General features: G+C 40.9%; 1 protein-coding gene across 4 annotated transcripts in view; it reads right to left on the bottom strand.

Annotated features, from left to right (window-relative positions):
• Positions 1-16767, bottom strand: part of LOC118392946 (small G protein signaling modulator 1-like) — a 73235-nt gene extending 56468 nt beyond the window's left edge. For 2 of the 4 annotated variants that reach the window (XM_035784994.2, XM_035784997.2), the window contains exons 1-3: positions 16650-16767; positions 16483-16523; positions 2035-2110 (exon numbers count right to left, since the gene is read on the bottom strand). In XM_035784994.2, coding sequence (XP_035640887.1) covers positions 2035-2110; positions 16483-16523; positions 16650-16656 — 124 coding nt within the window. In that variant the 5' untranslated portion in view covers positions 16657-16767. Of the gene's footprint in view, positions 1-2034; positions 2111-16444; positions 16524-16649 lie in introns of those variants that run through there. The other 2 variants (XM_035784995.2, XM_035784996.2) reach the window with 2 other exon arrangements.
• Between the last annotated feature and the right edge of the window lie 366 nt (positions 16768-17133).

The raw sequence follows: 17133 nt of genomic DNA, 5'->3' as shown, positions 1-17133 counted from the left end.
TGCAATGACATGTTGGCTTATGGCATGTTCATAAAAGAAAACACATCGGGAAGTATGTCCTTTTAAAAAGTCACTTGAGCTGACCTTTTCACAGTTGTTCTATAAACGACACTGCAACAAAAATGTCCAGAGGAAACACTGATTAGTGATGATCAGCTGATAAAGCCCAGCCCAGTAGCGCTTTTAGCAAAGATAGTTAATTTCATCTTTGGTTCTAGCTTGGTTAGCATACAATGTGTGATGAGTGAGGGGATTTTTGTAGAAAATGTCATGTTATTAAGGTGCCCTTTTTTAAAATTTTACTTTGAGCACCCACCAAAGTTCTGGCTAGCAGACCCTCAAACCCTCCACCCACAGGTTGATGTGATATGCAGATTTGGACCTTTCCTCTACCACTTTTATCAGTTGATAAAATATCCTGCGACTTCGGCAGGATGTCAGTAAGGCTTGATGAGCCTGTGAAGAATGTCTGAGGGACTGTGAAATGATTATTTCACCCCCCTATGCACTAACTAAAATGGCACTGGAAGAAATGGCAACAGTTTTACGGGCGCCTACCCAATTGTGCTATTATGTGGGGTTGTTTCACGTTATTTGTAACTTATTTTGTACATAATGTTTCTGCCACCGTATCTTACGGCAAAAAAACAGATTCTGGATATCAGAACAGTGATCACTCACCTCGGATTAGACAAAGATTTTTTCTTCAACAAGCAGGACAGAATATACTGCCAACACCCGACAAGGACAACATCCACGTCATTGGCAAGAGAAAGAGACACAGGTACAGAGGACACAGAGCGGGGTGCCTCGTAAGGATCCGCAGAAGGCGAGTGGGAAAGCTGCCGTCACCGTCAATATTAAATTAGACGAGGTACGATCACGAATATCCTACCAACGGGACATTAAAAACTGTAACATCTTATGTTTCACGGAATTGTGGCTGAATGGTGACATGGATATACGCTGCACTGGCTAGATAGAACAGCACACTCTGGTGAGACGAGGGGGGTGGTTTGTGCATATGTTAGAGCAAAAACCAAGCCATGAGGTCGAAGGAATTGTCCATAGAGCTCTGAGACAGGCTTGTGTCGAGGCACAGATCTGGGGGAGGGTACCAAAACATTTCTGCAGCATTGAAGATCCCCAAGAACACAGTGGCCTCCATCATTCTTAAATGGAAGAAGTTTGGAACCACCAAAACTCTTCCTAGTGCTGGCTGCCCGGCCAAACTGAGAAATCGGGGGAGAAGAGCCTTGGTCAGGGAGGCAACCAAGAACCCGATGGTCCCTCTGACAGAACTCCAGAGTTCTTCTATGGAGATGGAAGAATGTTCCAGAGGGACAACCATTTCTGCAGCACTCCACCAATCAGGCCTTTATGATAGAGTGATCAGGCGGAAGCCACTCTTCAGTTAAAGGCACATGACAGCTCGCTTGGAGTTTGCCAAAAGGTACCCAAAGACTATCAGACCATGAAAAATAAGATTCTCTGGTCTGATGAAACCAAGATTGAATTATTTGGCCTCAAGGCAAAGGATGGCTACTTTGAAGAATCTTAAATATATTTTTTGGTACTACATTATTCATTATGTATTATTATTCTACAATGTAGAACATAGTAAAAAATTTAAAAAAGAACAACACTTGAATGAGTAGGTGTGTCCAAATTTTTCATTGGTACTGTATGTTAAAACTTTTTTATTTTTTATAAATTAGCAAAAATGTCTAAAAACCTGTTTTTGCTTTGTCATTATGGGCTATTGTGTGTATTGATGAGGAAAAAAACAATTTAATTCATTGTAGAATAAGGCTGTAGCGTAACAAAATGTGGAAAAAGTCAAGAGGTCTGAATACTTTCCGAATGCACTGTATGTTGGGAAAAACCACCTGACCATTGAAACCTGACTGACTCGTGTCTGACAGGATATTCCTTCTAATTGGCACAATGACAAAAGGTTCGATTTTTTTCTGTTGTAGGGCAGGTGATTAATGAGCAAATACCACCAAATATGTCCCAATAGTTGAAACTTACCACAAAATGAGACAATGTGGCTGCTGTCTTCATGTACAAACTTCCTGGTGACAGCCTCTTCCATGATCTGCTTCACCTGTGAATGACAGGGGGAGGAGACACTCAGACCTTCTCTACAAAACCACTTATCTACGGGAGTGAGGAGGAGGGAAGGATTTATCAGTAAACATGTATAGAATTAGTTTACATTGGGAACAGATAGGAGGGGAGGGAGACAGGAAGGGAGGTTGAGAGAGAGAGATAGAGAGAGAGAGCGATTAAGCAGAGCGGGAAGAGTCCATGCAAAGTTTGAAGGATGAGTCACCCAACTCGCATCAAGCAGATCACAGATGGATAGGGCTGAAGAGGGCTGATGTTGGGTGGGTGGGGGGCTAATTTATCCACACCTCTGGGGCCCACCTGACAGACTGGCTTTACAATCAAACCTCTTTAGATGTGAATGGAGAAAAAGAGAGTGAGAGCACAGTGCCACACGCTTTTCATGTCTCACCAGGCCTGGCACTATACGACACCTCTAATTGATTCAGTGACTTCGCAACCAGCAGAAACCTCACTCAGACACACAGCCTCGGAAAAACAAGCGGGAGGAGAGTTTTAGAGTACAAATGTTGGGTTTAATCAACACCAAGGTTTCCTCCTTGCTGACAGGCTGCTCACAGAGAGAGACAACATCAGACCTGCGCCCCAGATGCCTGATAACTCTGACCCTGGTGAATATGGTGACATATCCTAGCACTGCCATTGCTGTGTATCCTGGAAATCAGCCTGCAGATAGAGCAGCCCAGATACCACTCATTTCCTGTTGTAATGGGTCTTTCCTCAGAGGAGTTATTACACTGCACAAAGAGAGGTGGTGCCTGCCTAGAGAACAACGCCACACACACACAAACACATAGATACCCAAACATCTGTGCAGACATAGAGGAGCTTTGAATATCACTACAGAGGGCAGATTAAAAAAATAATGCTCCATTAAAGCAAAATATTTCAAATTACTTGATTGTTTAATTGCCTCTATGTTTCAATCTCTGATTGTAAATATAGTATGGTTAAACAAATGTGGGCCTGGTTTCCCAAAAGCATCTTAAGTCTATGTTCATCGTTAGGACCTTGGAACGGATCATCGTTAAATCACCAAGCTGTTTCCCAAAAGCATCTTAAGTCTATGTTCATCGTTAGGACCTTGGAACGGATCATCGTTAAATCACCAAGCTGTTTCCCAAAAGCATCTTAAGTCTATGTTCATCGTTAGGACCTTGGAACGGATCATCGTTAAATCACCAAGCTGTTTCCCAAAAGCATCTTAAGTCTATGTTCATCGTTAGGACCTTGGAATGGATCATCGTTAAATCACCAAGCTGTTTCCCAAAAGCATCTTAAGTCTATGTTCATCGTTAGGACCTTGGAACGGATCATCGTTAAATCGCCAAACTGTTTCCCAAAACCATAGTTTCTAAAGTTGCACTTGAAATGTCTTGTTATTTACCGACTGCCCAGACCACTAAGTGCATCGTTCAATGTCTTTTTTTCCTACCACATCACTTTATACACAGAAGATATCCACTAAACATAGAATCAAGATGTTTAACTGTCTCTCTGTGACCAATAACTTCACAACGAAGTTGACTGCAAACACAAAGTTGCCAATGTCTTTGTAATTGTTAAAAACAAGAAAAGAATCAAAAGAAGCTTCAAATGAAAACTGGGATGACTGCAGTAAAATATAAATAGCCTACAGTATAGACTACATAGACCTATATAATACAAAAATATTGAAATCAATTTCATGTTAATTCAATTGAGCTCTATTTTTCTGCCTGTAATTTGCCTAAATATATTGAATGATGTGTAACAACACGTGCACAATGATGTGCCAAATGTATCTGTGATTGATTGCATTATTATAGGGTAAGCATTAGAATAAGCAACCTCAATATTTGCAGCCATTAGGTGATAATATTGCTCTAGGAGCTGATGCGTCGTCAGTATTGTGGAAAAATTATAATGTTAAGGTAAAATTTGAATGGAGAAAGCTGATCAGAGAGCAGTGCTGCCTTTCTTTCGACACACTTACCGAATGTTTTTTCTGCATGGTGTTTTGGGAAATGTACGTTACATCTTCGGCCATTGTAGGAAAGATGCATCATTAAAACACTTGTAAGCCGAAGTTCCATTGCTATCGGGAAATCAGGCCCTGAAGGTAAAATGATCTGTCATAAGTGTAATAGAGGTGGTTCAGTGAACCATGATCATGTGATGAGTAACCTTGCCCCTGTAGACTTGCTAATGCCCTAGAATCAGATCAGTGTGCAAACACAGTCTTTTGGCATACAGGAGAACGCAGTGTTTGAACCCAGATGGTCAAATTGGTGTATATGGACTCTGTGAGGAGAAAGAGCTCAAATGGGTGTAAGAGGCAAGCTAACAGGAGTTTGAGGTCAGGTCACATAAGGACAAACACAGCCATTTCAATTTGTGGATGTGAAATTTACCCATATCATGTTGGCTGGAGTACATTGGTGACACCACCTTCCCCCGAGTTCCAGTTTTGTTGCTCTGTTGGCTAAAACATCCCCCCTTTAGCCCTCGGTACAGCCTCAATTTGTTGGGGCATGGACTCTACAAGGTGTTGAAAGCATTCTACATTCTACAGGGATTCTAAAGGGATGTTGGTCCATGCTGACTCCATTGCTTCCCAAAGTTGTGTCTAGTTGGCTGGATGTCCCTTTTGTGGTTGACTACTGTTGATACACACGGGAAACTGAACATGAAAAACCCAGCAGCGTTGCAGTTCTCGACACAAACCTACTACCATACCCGGTTCAAAGGCACTTAAAGGGGAATGTCAACCTGGCTCTGCCACGACATATAGTCATTAGTATTTTAACATTACGTTTTTATCATAAACATCACAATTATCCAAACCACAAGCTAGAACTAGCACATTTTAATTTTAATGGTAGAATCGGGAAGTTTCGACTCCCTGTGTTTAGACTCCCCATCCTATTCCTGTGTATTGGTGTCTCTGAGGGTTCTTTGGCCTGGTTTGCTAACTACCTATCTCAAAGAGTGCAGTGTATAAAGTCAGAACATCTGCTGTCTCAGCCACTGCCTGTCACCATGGGAGTATCCCAAGGCCCAATCCTAGGCCCCACGCTCTTCTCAATTTACATCAACAACATAGCTCAGGCAGTAGGAAGCTCTCTCGTTCATTTATATGCAGATGATACAGTTTATACTCAGCTGGACCCTCCCTGGATTTTGTGTTAAACGCTCTACAACAAAGCTTTCTCTACCCTTAACCTTGGTTCGGAACACCTCCAAAACAAAGGTAATGCGGTTTGGTAAGAAGAATGCCCCTCTTCCCACAGGTGTTATTACAACCTCTGAGGGTTTAGAGCTTGAGGTAGTCACCTCATACAAGTACTTGGGAGTATGGCTAGACGGTACACTGTCCTTCTCTCAGCACATTTCAAAGCTGCAGGCTAAAGTTAAATCTAGACTCTTTCACCCCAGCTGCCAAAGTAACCCTAATTCAGATGGCCATCCTACCTATGCTAGATTATGGAGACGTAATTTATAGATCGCCAGGGTAGGGTGCTCTCGAGCGGCTAGATGTTCTTTACCATTCAGCCATCAGATTTTCCACCAATGCTCTTTATAGGACACATCACTGCACTCTATACTGTTCTGTAAACTGGTCATCTCTGTATACCCGTCACAAGACCCACTGGTTGATGCTTATTTATAAAACCCTCTTAGGCCTCACTTCCCCTATCTGAGATATCTACTGCAGCCTTCATCCTCCAAATACAACACCCGTTCTGCCAGTCACATTCTGTTAAAGGTCCCCAAAGCACAGACATCCCTGGGTCAAGCGTCTTTCTAGTTCGCTGCAGCTAGTAACTGGAACGAGCTGCAACAAACACTCAAACTGGACAATGTTATCTCAATCTCTTCATTCAAAGACTCAATCGTGGACACTCTTACTGACAGTTGTGGCTGCTTTGCATGATGTATTGTTGTCTCTACCTTCTTGCCCTTTGTGCTGTTGTCTGTACCCAATAATGTTTGTACTATATTTTGTGCTGCTACCATGTTGTGCTGCTGCCATGTTGTGTTGCTACCATGTTGTTGTCATGTTGTGTTGCTACCATGCTGTGTTGTCATGAGTTGCTAGCTTGCTATGTTGTTGTCTTAGGTCTCTCTTTATGTAGTGTTGTGTTGTCTCTCTTGTCGTGATGTGCGTTTTGTCCTATATTTAAAAATAAAATAACATTAATTAACATTAATCCCCCCAAAAGGCCTTTTGCCTTTTGGTAGGCTGTCATTGTAAATAAAATGTTTTTTTAACTGACTTGCCTAGTTAAATAAAAGGTACAAAAAGCAATGAAATATATGATAAAGGTGATTTATTTATTTTTCCTCATTTGAATTGTATAGTTATTTGGTTTGTTGTGTACCTGTTTGTATCTCAGAAGACCATATCCTTAATAATATCCATCATATTTACTTCATAAACACTAATTATACTAGCTTGACTGCACATAGTACAGACACATAGTACAGACACAGAGTACAGACACAGAGTACAGACACAGAGTACAGACACATAGTACTGACACAGTACTGACACAGTACTGACACATAGTACTGACACATAGTACTGACACATAGTACTGACACATAGTACAGACACAGTACAGACACATAGTACAGACACATAGTACAGACACATAGTACAGACACATAGTGCAGACACATAGTACTGACACATAGTACTGACACATAGTACTGACACATAGTACTGACACATAGTACTGACACAGTACTGACACAGTACTGACACAGTACTGACACATACTACTGACACATACTACTGACACATAGTACTGACACAGTACTGACACATAGTACTGACAAATAGTACTGACACATAGTACTGACACAGTATTGACACATAGTACTGACACATACTACTGACACATAGTACTGACACAGCACTGACACAGCACTGACACAGTACTGACACATAGTACTGACACTCACTCCGCAGTAGTTGGGAAAGGGTATGGGAGCTGGACACACAGCAACCCAGACCCCCGCTGTTGTCGGAGATCACACCTACTGACTCAAGGTAGTTGGGGAATGGGTAGGCGATTCAGATAATAATAATGATGGTGCTGATCATGATGTTTCATGTTAATGAATTGCTGTGCTGTAAACCCACACTTGAAAAACAATAAAAATATTAGTACAAAATAATAAAAAAAGGAATAAATGTGTTACTCGCCCCAATACGCCCCAATATGCACACACACACACACACACACACACACACACACACACACACACACACACACACACACACACACACACACACACACACACACACACACACACACACACACACACACACACACACACACACACACACACACACACACACACACACACTATAGCCCTCAGTGTGCTAGCTAGGGTATAATGTTCGGACTGCCCTGTCCTGATAGTTCTGCCACTCTCTCCAGACCCTGATTCAATGAGTCAACCCGAGGCCTTGAGAGCAAATCTGTCTCATTTGTCTGACATCACTGATATGGTATCGGATCAGTTGACTGGCTGGAGATATTACCTTCCATCTTTTTATTTTTTCCCATACACACAAAGTAGGTTTTGGTGCGTTAACCTTTGTGCTTCAATGTATTTCTCTGGAATGGATTACAGGATTGTCTGTCCTCTATAAACATTTTGAAGCAAAGCTTCACAGTGTTGTAATGTACTCCTGATACTGTAGTTTTTCTTTAAAACATTTAAATTAAAAGCATACATTTTATACAAAAATGAAGTAGCTCTGAATACCCAAATCCCCTTGTTTTCTCCCTGAGCCCTCCCCATCCAGGTGCTTGGAAAGCAGGAAGCAGTCATTTCAAAGGAAGCACCTGCTTTTCTCCCACAAGGCTACTGACGGAGAGAGCAACAAGAGAAAACAACAACAACAAAACCCTATAATAAAACTAGCCCTGATTGCACTCGCTCTTGGGTGCCCGCCATCTGTGAGTCACTCCAGGCAGATTGAGATTTGAAAGGAAGTGTTAGCCGTTGACTAATATGGCTGTTATCTTTAGGAAACATTTTCAAAATGCTTTGGCAATTTGAACATTGAACATATAGGGTAGATATTTTCAATATGCCTTCAGAAATACTACTACTACTACTAATTATTATTATTATTACTACTACAGTACATGGTATTTATATCGCGCTTTTCTAGGACCCAAAGTCGCTTTACATAGTTTTCTGAAAAGTGAAAAATACTGGTGACTCATGAAGTAAGCGAACTGAGACTTGAAGTGTGTAATGAAGTGAAGGGTGTAAGTACAGCATATATAAAATGTTGACCTTTGAAAGCATTAAAATAGAAAAAATATATACCAGTTACAAGCCAATCATGATGCAGTGTTGACCTGCAATTGGTTGTCTGAGACCACAGTCTTGTCAGCTACAGCAACGATAATCAGTCACAAACACGACTCATGCTGCCATCACAATAACAATAGCATTCCCAAAGCCTGATCTCTCACACACACACACACACACACACACACACACACACACACACACACACACACACACACACACACACACACACACACACACACACACACACACACACACACACACACACACACACACCCTTGGGATTTAATAACTGTTCATCATGAGCTTCATCATGAGCACACAAGCCTAAGATTACCATGCGCACTGCCAAGCCTCGGTTGGAGTTGAGTAAAGCTCGTCGCCATTGGTATATGGATCAGTGGAAACAAATTCTCTGGAGTGATGAATCACGCTTCACCATCTGGCAGTCTAACTGACGAATCTGGCAGATGTTTGGCAGATGCCAGGAGAACGCTACCTGCCCGAATGCATAGTGCCAACTGTAAAGTTTGGTGGAAGAGGAATAATGGTCTGGGGCTGTTTTTCTTGCTTCAGGCTCGGCCCCTTAGTTCCACTGAAGGGAAATCTTAATGCTACAGCATACAATGACATTGTAGACGATTCCGTGCTTCCAACTTTGTGGCAACAGTTTGAAGAAGGCCCTTTTCTACTTCAGCATGACAATGCTCCCGTGCACAAAGCGAGATCCATACAAAAATGGTTTGTCGAGATCAGTGTGGAAAAACTTCACTGGCCTGCAGAGAGCCCTGACCTCAACCCCATCGAACACTTTTGGGATTAATTGGAACCCCAACTACGAGCCTGGCCTAATCGCCCAACATCAGTTCCCTACCTCACTAATGCTCTTGTGGCTGAATGGAAGCAAGTCCCTGCAGCAATGTTCCAACATCTAGTGGAAAGCCTTCCCATGAGAGTGGAGGCTGTTATAGCAGCAAAGGTGGGACCAACTCCATATTAATGCCCATGATTTTGGAATTATGTGTTCGACGAGCAGGTGTCCACATACTTTTGGTCATGTAGTGTACTTCAACATCTGTGAATCTGTGTACATGACAAATAAACTTTGATTTGATGTGCATTGATTGGTAGGCAGCTAAAATGTGCAAACTGCAGGGCACGTCAATTCTCTCAAGTCTTACTAGTCCTATCCTCCCATCAGTCAGAATCTGGATCCCATCCAGCCATCACAGAATCTAACTGGTGAGATGTTTTAGCAGACAAGCTGCAGGTTTCTATGGCGACAGCACGAGTTACATTGTCGCCTGAGCAGAGTCCACAGCAGCTATCTCTGAGAGATAGAGTACGTCAACAAGCCCATTCATAACACAGATAACTGGTATCACGCATAATCATTGGTTCACATTTCCCTTCATCAGCATAGGAAACAGTTAGGTGGAGGGATGCAGACAGTTTAATTTCCTAATTCCAGAACAATAAATATGTTGGACCCTGGAAACTGTGCATATTGTTCTTTCCCAAAAAGGTGAAATTTCATCCTTATGTGCACGTTTGAGGCTGGAGTCCTCTTTTCTAACATTTCTCTTGTATGACATTTAGCCAAAATTGATTTGGTACCCCTATGAGCAATACTACTTTTGACAGCTAACAGCAGCCTTGTTTATGCCCAAAGGACAAGATCACATCCATGCTGAAACAATGTGAATCTTTACTGTTGCGTTCCTCAAGGACTGGCATCATTAGATGAGGAGCATTCAGTACGTTCTCACTCAAGTATCACTCTACATCTCTGCTGTCACAGTGGGGACAATATCATATCAAACCTGGCAACCCTCCACTACCGTGTAATGGGGCTTGGATAGAGCAGAAGCAGGTTTTACACAGTCTTCACATGAACTCCTCGTCTACAGCCACAATCAGAACAGAGGGAAGACACACCATTCCTCATCCCCATGGGCTATTATAGTGAAAAACAACTTGCACAATCATGTCAGCCTTACAATTAATACATTTTAATTTGCAGACGCTCTTATCCAGAGCGACTTACCTATTACTCAGGCATACTCCTGCATGGACTGTTCCAGATTTGATATGACAGAAAATGGTTGTAAGTGGCTAACATCTGTTGACAGTTCCTACCGTGCATGTTTAGAGTGAATGACTCACATCATACTGAGAAGTGATAGTCTTGAGACAAGACTGATGAATTCATTCACATTAAAATGAATAGGGTAAAAAGGTAGTTTAACTAATTACTATTTTGTAGTATATATTATGAATCTGCCAACACTAGTAATAACCATTGTTTAATCACAAAGCTTGATAACACATTCCCCTGAGTAAAACAGGTTAAATATGCAAAACCATGTAGCTATGGGAACCTGGGTGATTACCTCATTATCAATGACAACAGAGGATTCCCTTTCCTGTGATCCATCATGTGTCTCACCCAGGTAATAACACACTTTTTGGCTCGGTTTTTCGAGAGCCACACAGATTTATTTTTGACCATTTTTCAAAATCTATTGTTATTTCAAAATATATACAGTACCAGTCAAAAGTCTGAATACTTATGTGAATAAGGTATTTAAGTTATTTTTTAATTAGAAATTTGCAAACATTTCTAACAACCTGTTTTCGCTTTGTCATTATGGGGTATTGTGTGTCAAATTATGTTTTTATTTTATTTAACCAATTTTAGAATAAGGCTGTAACAAAATGTGGAAAAGGTGAATGGGTCTGAATACTTTCCGAGTGCACTGTTTATACACTACTGGTCAAAAGTATTTGAACTCCTACTTATTCAAGGGTTTTTATTTATTTATACTATTTTCTACATTGTAGAATAATAGTGTAGACATCAAAACTATGAAATAACACATATGGAATCATGTAGTAACCAAAGAAGTGTTAAACACATTTTATATTTGAGATTCTTCAAAGTAGCCACCCAATGCCTTGATGACAGCTTTGCATAATCTTGGCATTCTCTCAACCAGCTTCATGAGGTAGCGGAAGTTAATTTGTGGAATTTCTTTCCTTCTTAATTGTTCGAGCCAATCAGTTGTGTTGTGACATGCTAGGATGGTATACAAGATAGCCCTATTTGGTAAAAGACCAAGTTCATATTATGGCAAGAACAGCTCAAATAAACAAAGAGAAACAACAATCCATCATTACTTTAAGACATGAAGGTCAGTCAATGCGGAACATTTCAATAACTTTGAAAGTTTCTTTAAGTGCAGTCGCAAAAACCATCAAGCGTTATGATGAAACTGGCTCTCATGACGACCGCCACAGGAAAGGAAGACCCAGAGTTACCTCTGCTGCAGAGGATAAGTTCATTAGAGTTACCAGCCTCAGAAATTGCAGCCCAAATAAATGCTTCATGGAGTTCAAGTAACAGACACATCTCAACATCAACTGTTCAGAGGAGACTGCATGAACCAGGCCTTCATGGTCGAATTGCTGCAAAGAAACCACTAATAAAGGACACCAATAATAAGAAGAGACTTGCTTGGGCCAAGAAACACAAGCGATGGAAATCTATCCTTTGGTCTGATGAGTCCAAATTTGAGATTTTTGGCTCCAACAGCCGTGTATTTGTGAGACCAAGTAGGTGTACGGATGATTGCCGCATGTGTGGTTCCCACCGTGAAGCATGGAGGAGGAGGTGTGATGGTGTGTGGGTGCTTTGCTGGTGACTGTCAGTGATTTATTTAGAATTCAAGGCACACATAACCAGCATGGCTACCACAGCATTCTGCAGCGATACGCATATGCTTATCGCTATATGGATACAGTGCCTTGATACATTTAGTGCTCAAATCTCTGACAGCTGAACCGTGAGGTGGACAATTATTGTTCCAGGAAAGTAGCCAAAAATAATCATAATTGGCTATTAGGTTTTGCGTAAGCTTCACATCGAAACACAATTAATAGTGTTTTGTAATTTGTTATAGGTTGTTTTTAAGGACACATAAATGTGCCTCATTTGGCCAACATCCCTAAATGATTGATGGCGCTGGCTGTGCCAGGTTGGATCTGAATGCATATGGATATCCGTAAAATGTCTCAAATGTCCGGTTTATTCAAATCTTGTCATGTTGTCTGGCGCCAAATTTTCCTGAAGGATACTCTGAAATGGCATATTGTTTCTATGAAGATTTAAGAATATTCACATGAACATCTATGCCAATTGAATGGAAACCTAGCTATAGACGCCCTAAAGACTCTAGTAAATGTGCTAGTCCAATATCACATAGATTATGCCTGCACATCATGGTTCACTAGCAGCCCCAAACATCTAAAGAATAAGCTACCAGCCAAACAAGCTTGTAAGAATTGTACTAAAACTCTCCCCTGATACTCACCTCGAGGTTGAGCATGTTTTCCTTTCTATCTATGTAATTATATATGTATTTATGTAAAAAATAAGGACCACAATGGAAATAAGTCCCCGATTTTATTGTGCAATCCCGATCACTTTAAGAAATCTTTCTGTATATATGTCTTTTTTTAACTGACAAATAAAGTCAATCAATCCAAACTGTGCAATGGCCAATTGATGAATGGAAAACGACATCCGCTACAAAACACCAAAAAGTTGAATTACATTCAGAGAAGCCTTCGATACTGGGTAGGAATGGATGTATTTTCTGTTTGTCAAGATTAACATAGTCTACCTTGATTTGGACCAGCCCCTCTCCCCCAGTCAATTTCCATATGTCCCTAAGTAAGCAGCCATGCTAAAAAAGGTGACTGATAGAGAAAAGAAAATGAAAGATGAGCCGTTGTCCTCTGTGCCCTACTCTGTCATGAGTGTGTAGCTCTCTCCTTATGTAAACACAGGTGTTTTGTGACGTGTGTATGTGTGTAGCAGAGGGGAAGAGAGAGACACAGGGAAAGAGAGAGTGATAGAGAGAGCACCAAGATACACCCAGTATAGGCTATTCTTAAGCATGCTTCTGTCACTGAAGCATATTGTTCTGGCCTACACTCTTGTAAAAAAGGGTTCTTCGCCTGTAGGAAACACTTTTTGGTTCCAGGTATAACCCTTTTAGGTTCTATATAGCACTTTTTTGTGTGTAGACCCAGTAGACAAAGTGGAACGTAACCAGTTCGTAAGGGAGAGCTTTTCAGCATTCACTGCCAAGCCACCAAACAAACAGTACCCAAGCTAAGAAATTAGAGAAATAATTAATGAATACAAACAGAGCGAGTACATCTGAATCACTATCATTACTGGCGTATATGTCCGGGTGAACATTCCCTACTGCATCGTATTTGTGATGGGGCAGGTAGCCTAGCAGTTGGGCCAGTAACTGAAAGGTTGGTGGTTCGAATTCCTGAGATGACTAAGTGAAAAATCTGTTGATGTGCCTTGAGTAAAGCACTTAACCCTAATTGCTCCTCTAAGTTGCTCTGGATAAGAGTGTCTGATAAATTACTAAAATGTACATTTGTTGGTGGTATCCTTCGTTTGACATAGTTTCTTACAATGCATGTAGCCTAGCAGCTGAATGTTCATTAAGCTAAAGGCTCAACAGATGGCCACTGCCTTTGTCCTTTATGCCTACCATTTGCATTGAAATGGCAAAGAAGGAAGCTTTTATTAAGTCACTTTTAGTGGCTCAAGTTCCATTTCCTTTCAGCAACCTCTTGTGCAGGGTGCTCTACCTCTTACCATCTGTGACCTCAGAGGTGTGCTGGAGATATCTTTTCAGCAATCATATCACTGACTCAGACTATTCTGTGTGCCTCAGAGGTGCTGGAGCTAAAATCATATCACTGACTCAGACTATTCTGTGTGCCTCAGAGGTGTGCTGGAGAGTCTAGCAATCATATCACTGACTCAGACTATTCTGTGTGCCTCAGAGGTGTGCTGGAGAGTCTAGCAATCATATCACTGACTCAGACTATTCTGTGTGCCTCAGAGGTGTGCTGGAGAGTCTAGCAATCATATCACTGACTCAGACTATTCTGTGTGCCTCAGAGGTGTGATGGAGAGTCTAGCAATCATATTGTATAATTGGAGAAACACAGACTGTTCTGGTCATGTGATCCGTCTTCACTCCACTGCAGTTTATTTAAAAATCAGCTACATTGTAAGTGCTGAGCACTAGGGAGCTAAACCTGGGGGGGATCCTGAGGAAAGTGAATCTCAGTAGGCTCTCTTAACACAGGCAGGTTTAAATACAGGGTTGGTCTGTACTCTGCTGATAAGGCTGGTGACAGGCATTTATGAAGATCAGGAGTAAGTGACAGGAGATTAAATCTCTCTTTCATTCATACCCAGACTTGGACAATTTGATGTCTTTGTGTGCTTGACACAAGGTCTTGCGCTTTTATGAGACCAATAAAGATAAAGTCTGAGTCTTCCGACAAAACCGAACAATCACTTCACAAATATTCCCTGAAGACAGGAGAGGAAAATAACTTTATTTCTCTGATCCATTATTGGTCTACTACACCAAGTATGAGACGTGTAACAATCTGACCCAAAGACATCCTGGAAAGATTGAAATTGTTTGATGAAGAAGATGCTGATGATGACAATAGAAATAGAGTGGGGGAAACCTCAGCCTCCAATTCAGAGTTGATTGCAAGGAGTATTGATGTCTCTGAGGGGTTTTTGGCTTGGTTTGCTAACTACCTTTCTCAAAGAGTGCAGTGTATAAAGTCAGAACATCTGTTGTCTCAGCCATCCCAAGGCTCGATCCTAAGCCCCATGCTCTTCTCAATTTACATCAACAATTTAGCTCAGGCAGTAGGAAGCTCTCTCATCCATTTATATGCAGATGATACGGCCCCTCCCCGTATTTTGTGTTAAACACTCTACAACAAATACTACCTCTGAGGGTTTAGAGCTTGAGGTAGTCACCTCATACAAGTACTTGGGAGTATGGCTAGACGGTACACTGACCTTGTCTCATCACATATCAAAGCTGTTCAATCTAGACTTGGTTTCCTCTATCGTAATCGCTCCTCTTTCACCCCAGCTGCCAAACTAACCCTGATTCAGATGACCATCCTACCCATGCTAGATTATGGAGAGGTAATTCATAGATCGGCAGATAAAATGTGCTTTACCATTCGGCCATCAGATTTGCCACCAATACTCCGCGCCTGTCCCCGCAAAAGGCCTTTTGCCTTTTGGTAGGCCCTCATTGTACATAAGAATTTGATCTTAACTGACTTGTCTAGTTAAATCCTATATTTATTTTTTTTCAACCTATTTGAACAAAACAAAAAGTTATTCACAAGATTTCACAACTGTGCGATGAGGTTAGGGTGGACTCTTTAATCCAAATGGGTTGATACATGTTTACTTAAAACTGTTCAGACTTGTTATCGCATGTATGAGCCCTTATTATTAAAGTGATAATAATTTATTTTACCGTTTTAGCCAATCTTCTTCTTAACCATTAAAAAAATTATCGAGTCGTTTTGGCTAGACATGTTTGGAGAATGTAGCAATACTTGTTGACACGGATTGTATCCGTTAGCGGTGCATTCAAATGCACCGGGAAAGAGCTCTGTGTTAAAAAACGTTTTGGGAAGTCGAAAATGATCTAAAACTGCACTATACCTTTAAAATGACACGCGTTTCTATGCAACACTTCTTCAATTCTGCAACATCTATAGCTTATTTAGTCAGTATCATAATGAGATGCTAGTAAGACAGAGGGCGAATGCAGTATAGTTCAACTATATACCCTAACTCATAATTAAAGACTTAATTAGTTATAAGAATATGGTCAACTTCAAAATATATATTACACCTTGCCCTAATGTTCATCTTATTTGCAAAGATTGACAGCAAATACAAGAGTGGGTGTAGTAGCCTACTATTTTCAGAATATGTGCACACAAAAAGAAAATGGTAACAGTTACTGTAAAAGTAAATGAATGAACAAAAAACAAGCATAGCGTATCTACTCAGGGAGGGAGTATTTTATCCATACACATAACCAAAGTGTTTTTTCACCTATTTGATAATTGTTGCAGACTGGCAAAAACACCCACCTCCTTCTTGACAGTGCGCAGCAGCTTCTGTCGCGTTTCTGCTTGTAAAACATAACAGAAAGGGTTTCATGTCATTTATTTTATAACACATTTCCTTTCACATTTACATCTTCAGCACATGATGGATATTGAATTTGGTTGTTCTATACGGTCCTGTGTTCTCTCACCTGCCATTGTGGTTGCTGTTGTTGTTGTTGTTTATGTTGTTGTTTATGTTGATATGGAATCGGGTCCACTTTACGTAGCTCCTTCACGGTGCTCCCGTCAGTTCAATGTGGCTGTGTGGAGCAAAAGAGATAGACAGCACTGGATACTTTACTCACACCTCTTAAAGCTACAGTAATCTCTTAAATTCGATGAAGTCTATAGACTTCTCCCAGAAACGCAAGACAAAAATTATACACAAGAATAATAAGTGACTCTTTTACACATGTTTCAATGTTTCACATTTAGTTCTGCATTGTCTGTGAGTACAAGTCAAAGACAGTGCCATTTAGGCATAATGTAACCTATTCGTTATTGAATAGCCTGATTTTGTCCAAACAGGTGACGTATTCTTCGCGAGGCCTTATAAAGTCAGGAGCATATCATTAACCATTAATTTCTAGAATAATTTCCATAATAATGAAGCATTCCTATAACTTTTATCAT

The sequence above is a fragment of the Oncorhynchus keta genome, chromosome 14, assembly GCF_023373465.1.
Source record: "Oncorhynchus keta strain PuntledgeMale-10-30-2019 chromosome 14, Oket_V2, whole genome shotgun sequence".
In the NCBI taxonomy this organism is placed as follows: Eukaryota; Metazoa; Chordata; class Actinopteri; order Salmoniformes; family Salmonidae; genus Oncorhynchus; species Oncorhynchus keta.
Note: the sequence above shows the minus strand (reverse complement) of the source record. Positions and strands in the feature narration are given on the sequence as shown.